Below are 17,949 nucleotides of genomic sequence, written 5' to 3'. Positions count from 1 at the left end.
CAGATGATCAATCGAAGGCAAGAGGCAAGGCCGATGGAAGGAGGAAGTTAAGAGGGTGGTGGCGTGTAAGTTCCGAGAAAAGAGGAATCGTGCCTCCCTCTGGGGATGACGAACCGCAATGTCGACGTGACGCGAAGGTGAAACGGGTTGCGGCGCGACAGGAGCGTACCAGCAGCGGTAGCAAGCGAGCAAGGGGACTAGGTCATTCCCCCTTGCCTTGCACTGCCGAGCGAACAGGGGTCATTGCGAGACACTGAACTCTTCGTATGGTCACCCTTTCCACTGGCGTCGGTTTGCAAGCGCGCGCGCCTCTATTCGAGCGGGTGGAGCTGGCGGAATCGCGCTACGCCGACCCGACGCGTTTTCCGTCAGCAACGTTCCGTTTCTGCGCTGGCACAACCGACAATAATGTCTTTTACGTTTAGCGACGTTACAGCTAAACGTCCAAATTGTTAGGTTCCTCCGCTGTAGAGTCTTGTCCATTCTTCTTTCGTTAATTTTTCTATTTTGTTATTATTTTTTCGTTATATAGATTTTAACGTCGCATCAACTGCACCTGTGTGCATAACGATATGTCTTTCAGAAAGGAGAAAACGCGTAGAACGTTAGGTAATACTTCGCGGACCGTGGTACTTTCGAACTCTCGTTCCTGTCGGTCCACGCTGATTTTCTCAGTCATTGTCATCGAGTCGGTGTAGTTTTCCACTAGTTCAATATTTTACCAGCAAACTAATACAATAACACATTTGCATATATACTGTATTATCGTATACGAAATACGACGTCGAGTGAGATTAGTGAGGTTTCTCTGTAATAGAGAGTAGGGCGAAGAAAGTTGCAGATAAATGACAAGAAGTAGATATCGATACATCCGAGGTCCCTTCAAGAAATTCTTTCTTCTAGTTTCCTCCTGATGGGATGATACACTTCGATAAAAATAAATACAAGCAATTTGGCAGTAGATGGATTCTGATTGATAATCTTGATCTAAGATGAGAATTTTTGTAGTAGAGCATGGGGTGAAATATTGGCACTGAACGAGAATTGAGGATTTTTGTAACACAGTATGCAATAATTTATCCAGTTTTCTTCGTCGAATTTTGTTTGTTTATTTCCTTCGATGCGATTTTATTTGAACAAGTATAAGGTATATGGTGGTAGATTAATTCTCGTTGAATAATTAAATGAAACATGGCATGATCATTTTTGTAGGAGGCCATTGGTAAAATTGATAACAAATCTACATATATACGTAGAAAACAAAAGACGTAGAAAAAAATTTCATACAAAACGTACATCCGTGTCACACGGATTGTCCAAAAATTGGCAAGTATTGCGACTTTTCAAAATAAATCCGCAATATTGTAGGATACGTAAATTACGTCTACACCTATATCTGTATCTGCTCTTGAATAAAAGAAATGAAAAAGGCACTCAGGAAAATGCACTTTCGGTTTCTTTTCGGAGAATTTCAAATTTGTCCAAATTTACGGCCGTCTATCCTTCGGCCGAGGACGGATTAAAATCAGCCTGTCTATTTCTATAATTCTTCGAATTCGAAATCGAAATAAAGTATTTTTAAATGTCAGAAAATTTGAAAAAATTTCTTCGTGGAATTACAACTAAAATACGAAGAGAGAAAAATTAAAACGATCGAGTCGTTCGATGAAATGAAACTACATAAAAGCGAAGTTTCCTATCATTTGGCCTTGACTGATAACAACTACTATACGCCTCGAATTCTTCTGTCTCGACCGTTGATTATCGTTCCTCAGATGCCTGTTCCCCTACACTTTTTCTCGCTTCGTTATTTTATGCACTAATCTTTTCTCTCTTTTAATGCAGCCACATTCAAAGCGAAGAAATAAGGGAAGAAACTGTCTGGAATTCTAAAATAAATGAAAAGAATTAGAAGCAATCTGCAGTTTATCTGTTCATCTTCGTTCTGCATAACTTTTTCATACGTAAATACAATCATATTATATATTTATTAAATTATATATTATACTACATTATAATTAGTAAAGATCTGCAATCAGATACTTGTTCGTTGTTTATGCATAATACGCGAGTGATAAACGGTTGATAAATTAAAAATGATAACACGATTGCAAAATTTATTTTTGATAGAATATCTGGTATGAGAGCTTAATGATACTACGATTACGTCTTTTTGAGATCGTGCAACATTACACAACCTGCTTTTGATGGTAAACAAGAATTTATTTTATTTAATTTTTTAAGAATCCCACAGAGATTATATCCATAAATTTTATATAAAAAATTTAATTCCATATGCTGTCAATTTTTTTCATAAATTCACGGAAAGGAAAACATAGGGAGGAAAAAAAAAGCTTAAGAAGTTTTTACCGCGCCTGCTGCATTTCAAGCACCACGTGACTCAAGCACTAAAAACTTCACGTTTTTTAAAACCTTGTTTTCAACATGATCCCGCTTTGGAAAAGACATCGTCCCTTACCTTGAACTTTCGCCTATAAAACTTCAAAGAAATAGTTCCACTTAAAAAAATGTCATAAAAAAGAGGAATAAAATTTACACGATACGCTCTGTGTCATATTTAGATACCACGAATCTTCGATTTTATATACTACTGTATAACAACTGTATCGTTAACCGTATATATATATTCGTCTCAGTATATTTACAATGTTATACCACAAACAAACAGAAACGAAAGAAAGCTATACAGTCATCGTGACATAAAAGAATGCAAATTTGAACTTCTCTTATATACTTTTGGGTAAAAGTTCAACGCGTGTTAGGATTTCAAGGGAAATAATGACTTCCTTAAATAAATAAATATTTTACGATACAACGCTGTTTTATAGCATTGAAATTGTAATTAATTATATCTGGAAATGATATTTATAATTATCATGATATACTGATTCCTCGTAAACGCTTACGAGAAAATTTATTTCGTTTAAAAGAGTGGTGCAAACTTTTGAACGGGGATGTACATTTAAATAAAATCTTCTATAAACAACGGTCGTTTTCTTCTTTCTCCTCTGATTAAGAGGGATAGATTATAGAAGAACGAAAGATCGAGAGGAGGTTGTTTTGAAAATGTAGTCTCGGATCCGCTTTAAATTGGGCCATGGAATCAAGAGCGGTGCAACAGAGGCAGGGTCAAGGCGGTGCACTTCGCCGATGCACTCTCTCGAGGAGCATTGCTCTCGCCACCATTCTATCGCTTTCATTGAACGAACAATGCCGTCACGATTGACGCATTCAGACGTTCCGACGAGACGGGCCGAAGTGGTCGGCCCGTTTCAAGAAACAATAATTATACGATGGATTTACGTCGCACTTGAAATATCCGGTGCTGACAAGCCCGGAATCAAGAGATCTCTGTCGCTACACGACCGTCACCTACCAAAGAAAGACTCGATGAAACTCGTTTGCCAACTAATTGTACAGTATAATGCTTGATCTTTGATCTACCGTTCGCAATTAAGTTAATTCTGTATTTAGGGAATGTTACAAACTTAATTTTCCAACTCGTATTATCGTTTAACATGAAATTTATTAACGAGATTTTTCTGCTAATTGCAGCGTGTCCCGCATAGTATTTTTTAGGGGGCGGGGGATAGGAAGACGAATTATATATTTGTAAAAAAGGAACAATATTTATTGGAGGGATTATGAATTTCAAACGTTTCTTTCTTCACACGTATGACATGTGAATTTTTAAATATTCGTAATAAAACTTGTTAAATTTCGCGATATTTTCGCATGTCTGTTACATTTTGTAACGCATTTGTAACGATGCCTGTTTGAAACGAATTACAATATAGGTAGGAGAATGTCAGATTCCGGCAGTTTGTTAAAAACGTGAAAAACAAGATTCAATAAATAAAAATACATAAAGCAACGCTCTTAAATTTACATTAAAACAGACGTTATACTGGCGTTTCGATTAAAAAGCCACAAATTCGTTTTGATTTTTCCCTCGAAACGAAATAATACCTATATACAGGGTGGTTGATAACTGGTGGTACAAGCGGAAAGGGGGTGATTCTACGCGAAAAAAGAAGTCGAAAATATAGAATAAAAATTTTTTTTAAATTTTTTTTTTTTAATTTTTGCATCGAGACAACGATCTACAGTGAGATCCGTTATAACGTGCCGCACGCGTACCGAGCGAAAATTCAAAGTCGATTTTCTCGAAAACAAAGCCTCAAACGACAAATTTTTATTCTATATTTTCGACTTCTTTTTTCGCGTAGAATCACCCCCTTTTCGCTTGTACCAACAGTTACTAACCACCCTGTATATTATTAAATTTTTTAAGATCGATATCCTACATAATTGCGGTAACGAAATTTAATTTTACCAGTACTTTCACCTTCATGAATTTTCATCTAAATATTACTCGTATAATCGCAAATAAAAGCGCAATTAACCGTACGAAAAAATATTCAGAAAAATTCCTTGGAATTCCTGAATAACGTTAACCACAGACTGCGTCGTTTGTTCGATGCGAAGAAGGACTTTTACTTCATACATTGTATGAAACCCTATTAAAAATACTAAAAGACACTCGATTCCTTGAAACTCCTCAATAACATTAACCACAGTCTGCATCGTCTGGTGAACGAGAAAAAAGCTTTTTTCTCGATTTCCGAAGTCCCGCAATCCCATTCACCGAGCGGCAATTAAGATCGAGTTAAGACTCAAAGAGACGGCCAAGCTGGCTGAAGGGGTGAAAAATCTTTCATTCCGACGAATGCGTTTCCACCACCGTGCCGTGGAGGAGCCCTGTCGCTTCCCTTTCCCTTTCTCGTCGCTAAAAGAAGAGAAGAGAAGAGAGCCAGACAGACACGCGTCGGCACGAGAAAAGAAGAGATGTCGAGGGCGACGTATAAAGAATGGAAGAGGACAGAGAAAAAGGGCAGACAATAATGGTGGAGGATGAAAGGGAGGCCAAACGCTCGTACGTGAAGTCGCGTTCGCTTAAGCGTGTTCGTGCGTACAGGGTGTCTCGGCGCGGCGTGTCGCTTGAAACGGAGCAGAACTAGTCAGACAATGGGCTCGGGGGAAATGAAAGAAGGACATTTAAAGTCACTAATTACTTCGAGAAATACCGATTCACTGACGCACAATCGGAGGCCAGGAATTTCGAGCGAGTTCTCTCGAATCGTGTAAAAATTTCATAGATTGTGTACCTCTTGTTTGTTGGTTAGGAAATTATAAATTTTCAATTATTTGGCGAATTTAACAATTTGGGGTTGTAAGTATCGTGGATTTTTTAATTTTTCGACTAGAAAATGGAAACTTATTATTTGACTATTATACGACGGATGGATTAATTTCTGCGCGTTTATGCGAAATTTAAGAATACGGAAATATCCGGAATGCATGATTACAGATATTTATGCAAATCCATACTTTTAGAAGGATAAATAAATAAATACGACTTAAACAAAGATTTGTGTCATCTACTAAATATTATAACGAGTACTCTTTGGCTTGGTACGTATTCTGAAGATATTGTCACATTCATAAAAATATAGGAAATATCCAAATGCATGCACTCATTGCGATACCTAGTAAATGAGACAAATCTCGTATTTAAGTTCTTCATAGAGTTATGAATACACATAATTATCTGCGTTCTATCAACGGCTCTGATAGGATTTATATGTGTGTGTGGTGTGACACGCGTGTTCAAGCTATGAGAATATAAGTACAAATAGATAATAAAATATTGAATTTTTCTTTGAAAAATGAATCAACATTTACGTATCTATCTATTTATAAACCATTTGTGATAAAAAAAGATAAAGATATTAGAAGAAAATTACAAACAAATGATATGATTGAATAATTAATACTAATTAGAGCAGCAAAATATATGAGATATATTCATCTGCGTTCTGACATAGGACGAAGAAGGAAACAACGTATAAATTACAAGAGACGAATAACGATCCGACAAACTAGCTGTCTGGTCGAGAAAGATCGCCGAGATACACGCCACGCAACAAGTAATTAGCCCGATGCATTCTACCCTTGAACCTGAAGCCTTCAACATCGACGTGCTCCCATATTATCGCCTATCCGCCGCGACTTTGCCATATTTTTTTCTAGTTGGGATCATTCTGTAAATTACCGTGTGTGGGACAGCTATTCGACCGGTGAAAAAAAATGACCTAGCGGGGGTAGAAGGAAGGGAAAGGGAAGGGGGGTATGTCTGGACGGTTGGCACGCTTCTCTGTGACCCTGTCGATCCACGTTACACGATGCATTAATTAATCGCGACCACCCCCTTGCTCGTAATAAAAACTCGCAGTTCCTTTTTTTCTGAATTGGACTACCGAAGAAAAATGATCAACGTGTACAAAATTACCAACCTTTTTTTAATCTCCTTTCGTGACAATAAAAAGCTCGCGATTTGCCTTTTTTCAAATGTAACCATTGGTGAGAGACGATTAACACGTATGGAATTATTAAACTTTCTCCGATATTTGTTGATGGCGTTTATCAAATAATTTCGATTTCCTGGAATGGTATAGATAGAGAAAAAAGAAGAGATTAGAAAAATCTTCCAGAGGGAGGAACCGAAAATGGATCGGCTGAAACTTTTTTCGAGAACGAACAGGTTCCAACGATTCCGAGGGCAGAGATAAAGACACGGGGGCCCTAAAAATATTTGCTCTGCTTATCAGTTAACACGACGGCGTAGCCACTTTTCGAGCCGTGACCCTTCTTCCGATCTACCAACTTTTTAGGGACTGACGTTTTCTTCCTAGAAAGATACGGCAGAAAATTTATGCGAGACTTTCCATTCCTTATTTTATTGCTTCTCGCATTTACTCTCAAACGAATAACAACATCAAATATACAAGAACGTAAAAGTCAAGTGAAAAAATCCAAATGATAAAATATTACATAAATATATGAGTAGGAAAATATGCAGAAATCAAACGAGGATTACAATTCAATGCGTAAAGCGATTAGAGAGCTAGAAAATAGATTTGCACGTAATACGCTCAATGAAAATTGTAGATTTATAGGGGTGGAATTTCGAAACGGAAAGTTTGCAAACCACTGGCGTGCATGATGCATACGAGCGACAATGCTGCACGCACTTGACGCGCACGTGCTGCGTGCATGTAGTAGCAAATGCACGCACACGGACGCATCTTGAAACGAGGACTGAAGGGTGTCTGCGCCCATGGTACACGTTGCGAAACGCAGCGGTTCGCACCCTCTGGGTATCAGCCTATTCAGTCTGACATTGAACTCTACGGAACCGAGGAGCTTTAAACTATTTTTAAATCGACCCAGACAAATTTTTTCCGCCGAACTTTTTGTATGTTTCCAAGCAAAATGTTAGGAAGAAAGATGATAATTGTTCCACGAAACGTTCCTCTCAACTTTAATGCAATGTAATAACTGCGATATATTGGAATTCGCTTTGAACACGTGACAGATTTTTGGAAAATACGTCCCGTTCAATTGTACACATAGATTAGTCGAAGAAGTTGAAATATTTTTACGAAATTAATTGTACTATTGTTCATATAAAATTTCCCTAATTTATATAGCAGATTCTTCTTCTCGCGTCAGCGACTAACAGAAAAATTACAAAATGAAGAAAAGGGGGCTTCAGCTTTTGCTTGTCGTCTTCGCGTAAAAAAGCAAAAAACTGTGCCTCATCGATCATCTTATAGAATCTTCGTAGGAAATTAAAGTCGAAATGTTGAATTTTGTTCACGAGATGTCGCTCTCCAGGTCACTGTACAACGGAACCTAGAATCATCGCAAAACTCTCTCTCTCTCTCTGTCTCTTTCTCTGTTAGGTTAGTCGAATCGGGGAATACACGTCAGCAGGCCTTGGCCTCCAGTCAGCCGATAATACGGAGCCACGATAACACCGGGGACTATTTTAAAACGCCGATTTAGCCCAGTCAAAATCAACATCGCGACTGCCGCCTCCGCCGCCCCCATCGTGTCTACCTGCATTCTTTGCAATACAAATAAAGCTGCCTGTACTCCGACTACCGCGAAACGAAATCCGCTGCGTTGTTTTCCCGTCTGCGGTTCGCGCAAACAAACCCACTAGTGCTCGTCCTCGCTTCGACTCGGCTGATGACGATACGCGTATATAATTTGGTTTGCATAAAGCGCGCGTGCATAATTTATAGCCAAACGGTGTGCATATTGGCTGTTTCGTAAAGTGATCCGAAAAAAAATATTGGCATTTGGAAAATGTGTGGTTTTAAACACAAGAAGATTGGAATATAGGTATACAGTATATATGTATTGGAATATTAATTGATAAATGAATAGTTTTTCGAGTTATCGAAATAGAGATAGAAAGGGGCGCATATGTTTTAAGTACTCGTTGAAAATAATTTGGGTTATTTGTTTGTAAGATACGAATATCGAATTTGCGGATCCAACGTTTGTATAGAAGATAATTGAAGCGAAAAATAACTCGAAGAACTTCCAACGCTTAATAATAAAGATAATGGCAAATTAAAAAAAAAGTAGAAGTATTTCGAAAGAGTTATATTAAAGTAATAGACTTTACAGAAATCATAGACACAAAATATTTCTATGATATACTATGATGCTATAAATAGTTTTGTTTCTTCAAACTTGATAAAAGTCTAGAATCCAGATGGAGGAAAAGATAGAAATGAGGAAAATTCTAGAAATTCTTTTCCCCTACTATTTGAAGAAAGAAACAGAATCTTAAAGAAACAAACATTCGATAATATAAATCGACAGAAAAAAAATTGCAATATCCTCCATAAAAACTTCTATTGTAATACTTTAACTTCCCATTTACTAACAATCCCATCAAACCAAAATTTTATATTTCTGATTAAAAAAAAAATGACGTTTTATTTTGCTGATTAGAGGAATGGAACTTGCTCGAAGAATTCGAGTAAAAAGGGTCATTGAATAGGTTGAAGAGTGGAAAGAAAAATGGCATTTTAAATGAGACGGAACATTCATTATTAATACAATATGCGGGCACCTCCGCGATGAAACGTATCAGCGGGTTTTCGGCGCGCTTTCCGGAATTTCTCATGGCCAAGGTCACGGCACTCGCGTCATCTCGTCGAATCTATATTTAGAGCAAGCACAGAGATTGACTCTTTTTTCCTTCGTCGAAAGATTAGCACAGATCGTGAAAAGCCACTGACTATTGTCATAAGCAATTCTCACGAAACCAAGGAAAACTGATACGCATGTTAAGTGAAACAAATGCCTCTAATTTTCCTTTTATCAGACAATACAGCGTTCGATCAAAACAACGATGCCTTCTGAGATACAATAGAATACAAATAATATTTTTGTAGACGATGATTAACCTAACAACGAATATGGAAAAGCTTGGAAAAGTTACTGTTCCATATAATTCGATAATTCCCTCTATTTGTCGATATACACTGTCAAAGTTCGAAAAATAACGCTTAACACACATAGTGATCTAAAAATTGAATGTATCTCGTCGTCTAATGCAAACATCATTAACACACATTTTTCAAAAGCGAGAGCGGATAACGAGGCCACGGCACGTTTTGTATTCTTTATCTTTCGACACTGATAACGTTAAATCAAGCATCAAACGAATCGAAAGATTCGTAATTCGAATGACTCTAGTACGTTAATTAAGCGTTAATTAAACATGTAAACCATTCTGAACAGTCTTTTATGCAAATATAAAGTTTGCAAACTAGGAAATAAGAAAATAAGAAATAGCAAGAATCGTTTTGGTGAATACGTCACGGACTGATTAACATCGTTTTGAAATTTTAAGAATTTTACAATTCTCCAAATCGTTCCCCGAGCGATTGATTTATAGAAAACGATTTTTTGATTCGTAGAAAACGGTTTTTCACGTTCTCACCACGTTCTCAACAGTAGCAACTGGATTCGTTCGAACCCTAAACCCTCGACGCTCGTGGAATCCACTACCTTTATCAGCTACGTCATCGTAGCTGTGATAACGTGCCACCCGTTCAATGTCATGGAAACGAATGTCGTATTTTCTCAACTGCCACAGACCGCCGTTTATCAGAGCAAAAATCAAGCCCGACAACCTGTCGTGCACATGGAGTATCGTGAAGTAGTGCGAACAGGAACTTTCATCCCCTGGCTTTCCCAAATGAATTTGTAAAATTCGAAATTAGCTCCGAATTTTTATAGAAACAAGCAGAAATTTTGTTTTTGATCGAATAAAATTGCCTTACAATTTTTAACTAGCATTATGCTACACTGTATTTAATTACTTTTAAACTGTTTCTATATTTTTTATGTATTTCCCATGGTGTTTGCAAACATTAGTTTCTTTAGGAATTAAAAATAAACAGATATTTAATTTATATATTTGTATAATTTGTATCATTACCATTGTAATTTTTGAAAATTATTATAAAATGTATCTATGGCCCATAAAACTTTATTTTCTTCAGGCACTTAAAATGAAAAAAACTGAATTTATATTACATTATATTTAACATTATCGACATCGGCATGAAAATGAATGACGTCTTAGCGAATTTCAGTTTCTTTGGGATTTCAAAATGGAAAAATTAGTAAAAAGAAGAAACTAGTATTGTTCATATTAAACGAATTGTATCGGTATGTATCGTTGATTTTATTGGTCGATATATAACGAAAGAAACGAATTGATGTACATATGTAGATTAGAATGTGCAAATCGTAATTGATTTTTTGTCAATCCTACGATCAATAGATCAACGACCCTGACATTAAACGCGACATGTCGATGGCTTAAATTGTATTTGCATATCGAGGTCGTCATCTTAACAAACCGGTTGATCTTCCATGCCGAAACTGTTTGTTATTTAAATTTCCAACGGGACCGAGATACTTGTGAGATTAATATTATACACAAGTTCAAACAGGCATCCAGCATACTCAAATAGTTTCACTCACTTTCGATTAATGATAAATCGATGTGAATTCGAAACGAAACTCTATGGACTATTTGATTCGATATACCAAAAATTATAATTTTGTACTGCTTTACATTTGTCACGGTTTATTTTATATTTCTCATATTTTAAGGACTATATTATTCAATATTATTCAATAACGATAAATGACTTGATCTTCTATAAAAAAAAAGATACAAAATTTCACTAAAATATATTATAGAAAATAATGAATTTCTTTTTAAAAATACCTTGAACGTTGAATAAAATAAATACAATTTCTAAAATTACAAATAAAACCTCCTAAATTCCTGCCCACAATAGGTCTAACTTCCAAATAAAATGTTTAGAAACCCTAATAAAATTCCTAAAATACTAAATAAAATCCTTAAAATACTAGACAGAATTTTAAAATAACCTACAATCAACTTTCCATATTAAGCAGTCAAAAATGTTTTACAAGGGAATTATTTCAAATTACTGATTCCATGGCAGTAAATTGTTATGATCACAAAATGATAATGCTTCATAATTACGTAGAAACGCGAATGGCGTATAATTAACGGATAGAATGCAATATCTCTGACTTTTTGTTGTTCGTAGGTTGTGCCGTCTGAATCAATAAAGCAGCCGCGAATCGAGCAGTTCGCCTTATGCAGATTGTTTCGTCAGCAAGGAGGCCTCTGTTCATCGACCACGGATCGATTATCGATTATCAAGCAGGTCAGATATTAGCTTTCAGGGGACGAAGCCCCCGTAACGCGGTTCGTCTCAAGTCCTCGCTCCAACAACGTGTCTATTGAACCACTCCATCGATTTACTTTCATTTTCCAATTCACCTTCGGTCGCAGTTTCTCCGGCGGTGCGTTTGCCTTTACCAGCTTGTTGCCAATTTATTTTGAATTAATAACGAACATAAGAGAGGTTGTAAAACGCGTTCCTGTCTCGCGAGGCTCGACTTTCGAGAATAACAAGATTTTATGTCGCTCAAGTGCACGTGCATTCGAGTGATTCGACTCTGTTTAACAAAGTTCGTTTGTATACAACGCGTAAAAACGAGTATCAATCATGCTGCTCGCCGAGAACACCGAGTACCTCTCTTGCAAGAGAAAAATGCTCAAGCGATGGAGGAATTAGGAATGTGTGATTTATGTCGGTCTTTATAATTTGTTTAGCAAAACGATGCTTCTCTGAATGGACGGAGGTGATGAATTGAATTATTAAAAAACCAAAGCTACACACTATCATTTTATCATACTATGACGCTACGCATACTCTCTAATTATTATACGTATTTCGTTACAATTATTACAATCAAATTTATTCCCTCCCCTTAGGCAAACCGAATTGTTCGTGCCCTAATTTTTCTGCTTTTATAGACCGTCAAAAAATCTGGGAAAATTCTGAGATACTTCCTAAAGTAATGCCTATTATATTATACAATCTTTCATCGAGCCAAAGCTCTGCTACGTTTACGAATAAAAACTAAAGATTCGCTTCAAAGAAATCCTAGAGTGAAATATCGTCTAACCCTTTCCACGAAGGGTTAATCATACAAAATCATTTGTTCCAAAGAAACAACCATATTTCACCGACACCACACCCCTATCAATTACAAACCTAACCTAAACTCCAACGTCGTACCTCATCGTTCTCCCTATGAAATCTACCAAATCCCCACAGACAAACCTTCATCTGTTCACCCTATACGCAGACACCACATTACACGTGAAAATCACGACGCTCGACAAAGAGGTTACATCGCCCTCTCCCCTCCCGTTGTGATTTAACCGAAACATAAAAAAAAAGAGAACAGAGGAAAAATACAAGAAGAAAAGAAGGAAATAGAAAAGCTCGTGCATCCGCAGGGTAAAACCACGAGTATCAGTGTTTGCTTACACGCCACGACCGCCGATATATTCGGAGTAAAAGCGTATACACACCGGATAGCGGTAAGAGGGAGGCTTTTACTCCGTCCAAGAGATGAAAAACTTATTTTTAGGCACGAAATGGCTCGATCGAGCTTTGCAGCGTCGCGCTGCTGTCAACTTTCTCTGCCCGGATCTCCTACGAGTTCGGCCTTCGCGTTACACAAACGTCCGGTCGTCACGAACAGCGCAGACGATAGCGCTTAGCGGTGCTTATCGTTAATGAAACGTACAGACGTAAACACTAAACATAGTACACTGATCGGTACGCGAACAGTTTCTACGAATACCAGGGGGAAGGGGGAAACATCCCTGTGCAGGATTATAATAAAATACGGAAATTAATTACGGCAAGAACTGATATAACAAATTAACTTTGCGTAAGCAAATTGAATCGTTCACGATTTAAATTATTTCCATAAGAGTTTTAATTTTTTATTGAAAATGGTATTACAGACATAATCTATGTTTATATAATTATATAATTATATTGTATAATTATATAATTTAGCAGGAAGTTTGAGAAGTGTAAAACAGTAAAAAGGATTAGATTTCGGTATAAACGATCCAGGTTGCCTGTGAAAAAATATTTTCGCCTATGGAAGATTAATAATTTGGTTACCGATATTTAGCAAAATTCTCAATTAATTTGAAATATAGCAAATTCTGTACTCCATCGACAATGAAACTTCATGTAACATCTTTCTTATTCTCGCTTGTAAATTATGTTCCTGTAACTTGATCAAACGAGGAAAATCTCGTGTTTCTGATTCAAGCAGGCAATAGCAATTTACTTCGAATTTGTCACAAGGTGAATGGACAGTGCCTTGCTTCTTTTTGAAGGATGAAAAGACAAGTTTTTCCTGAGGGGAATATTTGAAGGTCGGAGAGGTATATGTAACGAAAATAGAAAGAGGTAATGTATATTTATTTTGATGTAATGTATATTTATTTTATGTGTTTGAAGCAGAGACTTGAGTTGGGAAGGGTAATGGAAATTTTTAGCTATTCGAAACCTCATTGGGTAACATTCGTTTCAGTAAATGATTCTTCGTCATTATACACTGTGTGCTTATGGTATCTACATGGATTGTTCCATTCGAGTACACGATACTACGATTGTTATCTTTCGATCGCTGGTTTTAATTTCCTTGTAAATTCGTTTAACATATCGAAATGAATTTGAAGAATCCAAAGATAGAGCAGATTAAATTAATCGTATCGTTACTTGTCTCATATCGTAATATTTATAAGAAATTAAATTAAAATATTCACTATTCAAGAACTTCCAATCACTCCCACAATTTGTCATTTCTTGTTTATCGAGTCTTATAATTTTGAAACAGAACGTTGAAAAGAACAGAATTTCTGCTATTAACTGGTACACGGATAGACCACGTAAATTCAAGTTAAAGTTCAAGGTCCGATGCCGAGATTTAAGCATTATAATGAATCTAAAATCTGCTCGCTCAGGGACCAATCGACTCGATCGTTAAGAGTAGATAATCGTGATAAAATTACCCTATTTTTTACGCACACGATATGATGTATTACGAATATTCGATAGCATAATAAAAAACGATCGTAATCGTGACGATCTACCATCTGAACCCTAAATATTATCGATATTTTTGCAAACGTCACTGTAAAAGACGCCATGATATCGTTAAAAAAAGCAGATTAATTATATCAAACGAAATTATCCATTTCTGCAGATTTCGATAAGTGAGAAAGGCTCAAAATCCAAACTTAATCACCATTTTTCGTGCATTTTTATTAAGAGCGAAATAAACTCTCGACAATGAAAAATCCGTGTTTAACATGGACTGCTGCAATGTTGTAACAAGTTACAAGAGATATTCGCCATTAGCCTATTCCAAAATGAAATATGCAACATACTTTTTCTATCTATCGTTTAAAAAGTATTTCTAACCTTCGAGAAACTATTTCACTTTCCCTAGACGTAGTAATAAAATAAAGAGACTATCCATGTTCGAGATTTTAATACTTTGCTCCATAGTCCAAAGACTTACATAATAACTTTCCTTAATCATCCAACAGAAAATATAACCTTAAAATAAAAGAACAAAAGGAAGGAAAAGAATGTATAGCTCACCGAGATCGGGAATGGAGCTGGTCGGTTCTTCGTGGTGGCCTTTGCCCTCGTTGGAGGCTCTAGCCCTGGGGGGCGGTGGCGGTGGCGGTGGTCTCATACTGGACGTTGAACTGACTACGACAGTGGCTGGCGGTGGTTGCTGAGTTGGTCCTCCGTTTCTATGATTTCCTCGCATCTGAGTCTGTGGTGACATCAGGACCGTGTCACCGCGGTGACCCTGGGGCGGCCTAGGGCACCAGCCATGAAGAACCCTGATCGCGCTCCTTACTTCCGCCTGAAGTTCGGCGGCCCTGTCCCTTGCCGTGTGAGCCACGTTTAATATATTTCACCCGCGGCCGCGGGTCACGGGATTGCACTTAAAAATCTTTCGCAAACAACCGTTACGATCGGCTTCATTCACGAAACACGCAGGCACATGGATGACGATCAAAATCAAACTCGTGGACGAGTTAGCAAAATCGAGGCTTGGTATACTTGGTCACACAGTATATCGTAAAAGGAATAAAAGAAAAAACGCGTGCACTAGAATAATAATTCAGTCACTAACTGATTCACCTCGTTTGTGGCTATGTTTCACCGTATCTCCGTGCGGATGTCTCTCGAATGTCACGGTCAATGTCTTGCGACGGCGTGACACCTGCAGCGGAAGCCCTCGCGGCGACACTCCGAACTAATCACTCACTTTACGCGCGCCGCGCGTTCTATCTCCACGCTAATGACTAGCGATCACGTTTCACCGAAGAGACCGCGATCATCCAGGAAAATCGATCCATAGAAATACAAACGCGACGTATCCTAGTGCCACAGAAAAATTCCAGTCACTGTCCACTTTCAAATATCTCGGAGATTTGTCACAATTTCTGGTTCCTCATAGCACGTGTCCTTCGAGCGAGTGTCCTTTGGAATATCCTTCAAGATACACAGTCCGTTGGAAAATCACTGATGTAATATTTCAACACAATACGCCGTCTCTTGGATGCATGTATGTAAACACATTTACAATCCAGTTCTATTAGTTACTAAAAAACAGTAGTGAATCACTTGTTCGAAATTCGGTTGAAATATCCCCATTCATAACCTCCAACGTGTCGACAGATGTCACACGTTTAACGTTTCACAATATCGAATAACACGTGCGAGACACAATTCCGATCGCGTTCGACTGAACATTCAAGTATCACTGATAGATCTTGGTCTCACAACTAGTCGTTATCGTACGATGCGAGACTGCGTAAAGGGAGAATACACGTAAGACCGGTCCGCGTGGACGAGAGCGTTTCTTAGCAGTTCGTCGAAAACAACAGTCCTCGGAATACGAGTAGTCAGTCCCTCGCGAGCCACCGCCGACCTTTCCCTCTCTCCCACCACCCACGCAGCGTCCTCCTCCCTTCTGCTTTCTCGCTCCCGCTTTCGTGCCAGAGAGTTACTCTCCCCCTCTTTTCGAGTACTCTCGGTTTTCCTCTGTCACCCTTAATATATACGGCCGAGACGAAGACAGCGATCGAGATCCACCTCCACGGTTGACCGCGGTTTATCGTCGCGAAGGTCTCCAAGAGCGTCAACCCCTACTCGAGTTTCATCACGAGGTAAATCAAAAAGCAACGTGATTCCGTTCAGTCTCGCGACAAGTCGACTAGCTTCGATTACGAACTGTGTACGCGACTCGCGGCCGTGTCGTTTCTCTCACTTCGATCGATAATCGATACGATCGATCACGTGGACGAGACAAACGCGGGAGATCATTACGAGAGCGCGCCCTCTATGCTCCACACTTTATCTCGCTCTTTCTTTATCGAGACACTCTTCGTTGAAAGGCGCGTGGATTAGTGCGTTACGTGTCACACTCACGGTCAAACGAAAAAAAAAGTCGGTGGTTGGAGCACAGACGGCAGTGAGCCGACGACGACGAGAACCGTCATCGGCGCCGGCGAAAGTGAGAGTGCGGCAGGCCGCGGTGGATTCAGCGGTGCATAAGCGCTCTTGTTTCTCTCTCTTCCTTCATCTAGATATCTCCCTCACGCCCGATATCTCTCTCTCGGTATTATCTCCGTTTCATTCTCGCCCTCTGTCTATCTCCCTCCGTCTCCTTCTGTGCGTATGTTCGTCTTCGTTCTACATAGATTCCGTCTCCCTTAGTTTCTCGCCCCTTCTCGCTCTCTATTTCGCTCTTTATCGCGCCCCTATGGATAGCCTATAGCCTGTGGCAAGCGAGCATGGTTCGACCTATAGCGTTCGACGTTCCAGCGCGCTATCCGCGTGCACTGACAGCGCACGTATATAAAGCGGCTGCTTCGCGATACGACCCCACACTACGCCACGTAACACGATCTCCCGGTGCGCACACACTGCCGCGCCGCTCTCTGTCTTTATTTCACGCGTGCCAGCTCCCTATTCTTTCTCCTCTTCGGTTTCGTCTATTGCCCTTCCTTGTTCTGGTCGCTACTACTCTCCCTCTTTCGTGATAACGCTGTCTCGCTCGTTACCTCTTTCTTTCACGATATCTTTATTTTCATTTGTTTCTGCCTTTTCTCTTGCGTTAACTTTTTCGGTCATTATCCCTATCTTTGTCTATCCCTTCTGCTCTCTTTCGTTTCCTTGATCGGATTAGACAGAGACAAGAAAGCACACGTATATGCACACTCTCTCAGCCGGAAGCAAATGAGAGGCCAAACCTTCCATCACACCTACCCTCTTGAATTTCATTCGCGCGCGCGTGTACGCTGGGACGAGTCCCGCGGCGCGTGCGCATTCATAGCGCGCGAACTACACGAAGGACTACAGCATTCGTACGAAAGACAGATACCCGGCGGAACGCGACAAGTGCGTCGCAGCGAACAACACGCGAACGTCTTTTTAAATATGCGATAGAGATGCCCGCAATTACGATAGGAGAGCAAATATGAAGACAATATTCGTATATATGCTACAAGAGCGTATCCGAACGTTTAAACCGCGCGTGTCG

At 38.8% G+C, this 17,949-nt stretch overlaps 1 protein-coding gene across 1 annotated transcript in view; it reads right to left on the bottom strand.

Moving 5' to 3' along the window:
- LOC117231418 (ecdysone-inducible protein E75) overlaps positions 1-15,301 on the bottom strand; it is a 218,998-nt gene extending 203,697 nt beyond the window's left edge. Inside the window, exon 1 of the mRNA XM_033489853.1 lies at positions 14,988-15,301. Within this exon, the coding sequence (XP_033345744.1) occupies positions 14,988-15,180 (193 nt within the window). The 5' untranslated portion in view covers positions 15,181-15,301. The remainder of the gene's footprint in view (positions 1-14,987) is intronic.
- Positions 15,302-17,949: the final 2,648 nt, after the last annotated feature.

Source organism: Bombus vosnesenskii, unplaced genomic scaffold (genome assembly GCF_011952255.1).
Source record: "Bombus vosnesenskii isolate JDL3184/JDL3185 unplaced genomic scaffold, Bvos_JDL3184-5_v1.1 scf7180000013272, whole genome shotgun sequence".
In the NCBI taxonomy this organism is placed as follows: Eukaryota; Metazoa; Arthropoda; class Insecta; order Hymenoptera; family Apidae; genus Bombus; species Bombus vosnesenskii.
The sequence above is the reverse complement of the archived record's forward strand: the minus strand, read 5'-3'. Positions and strand labels throughout refer to the sequence as shown.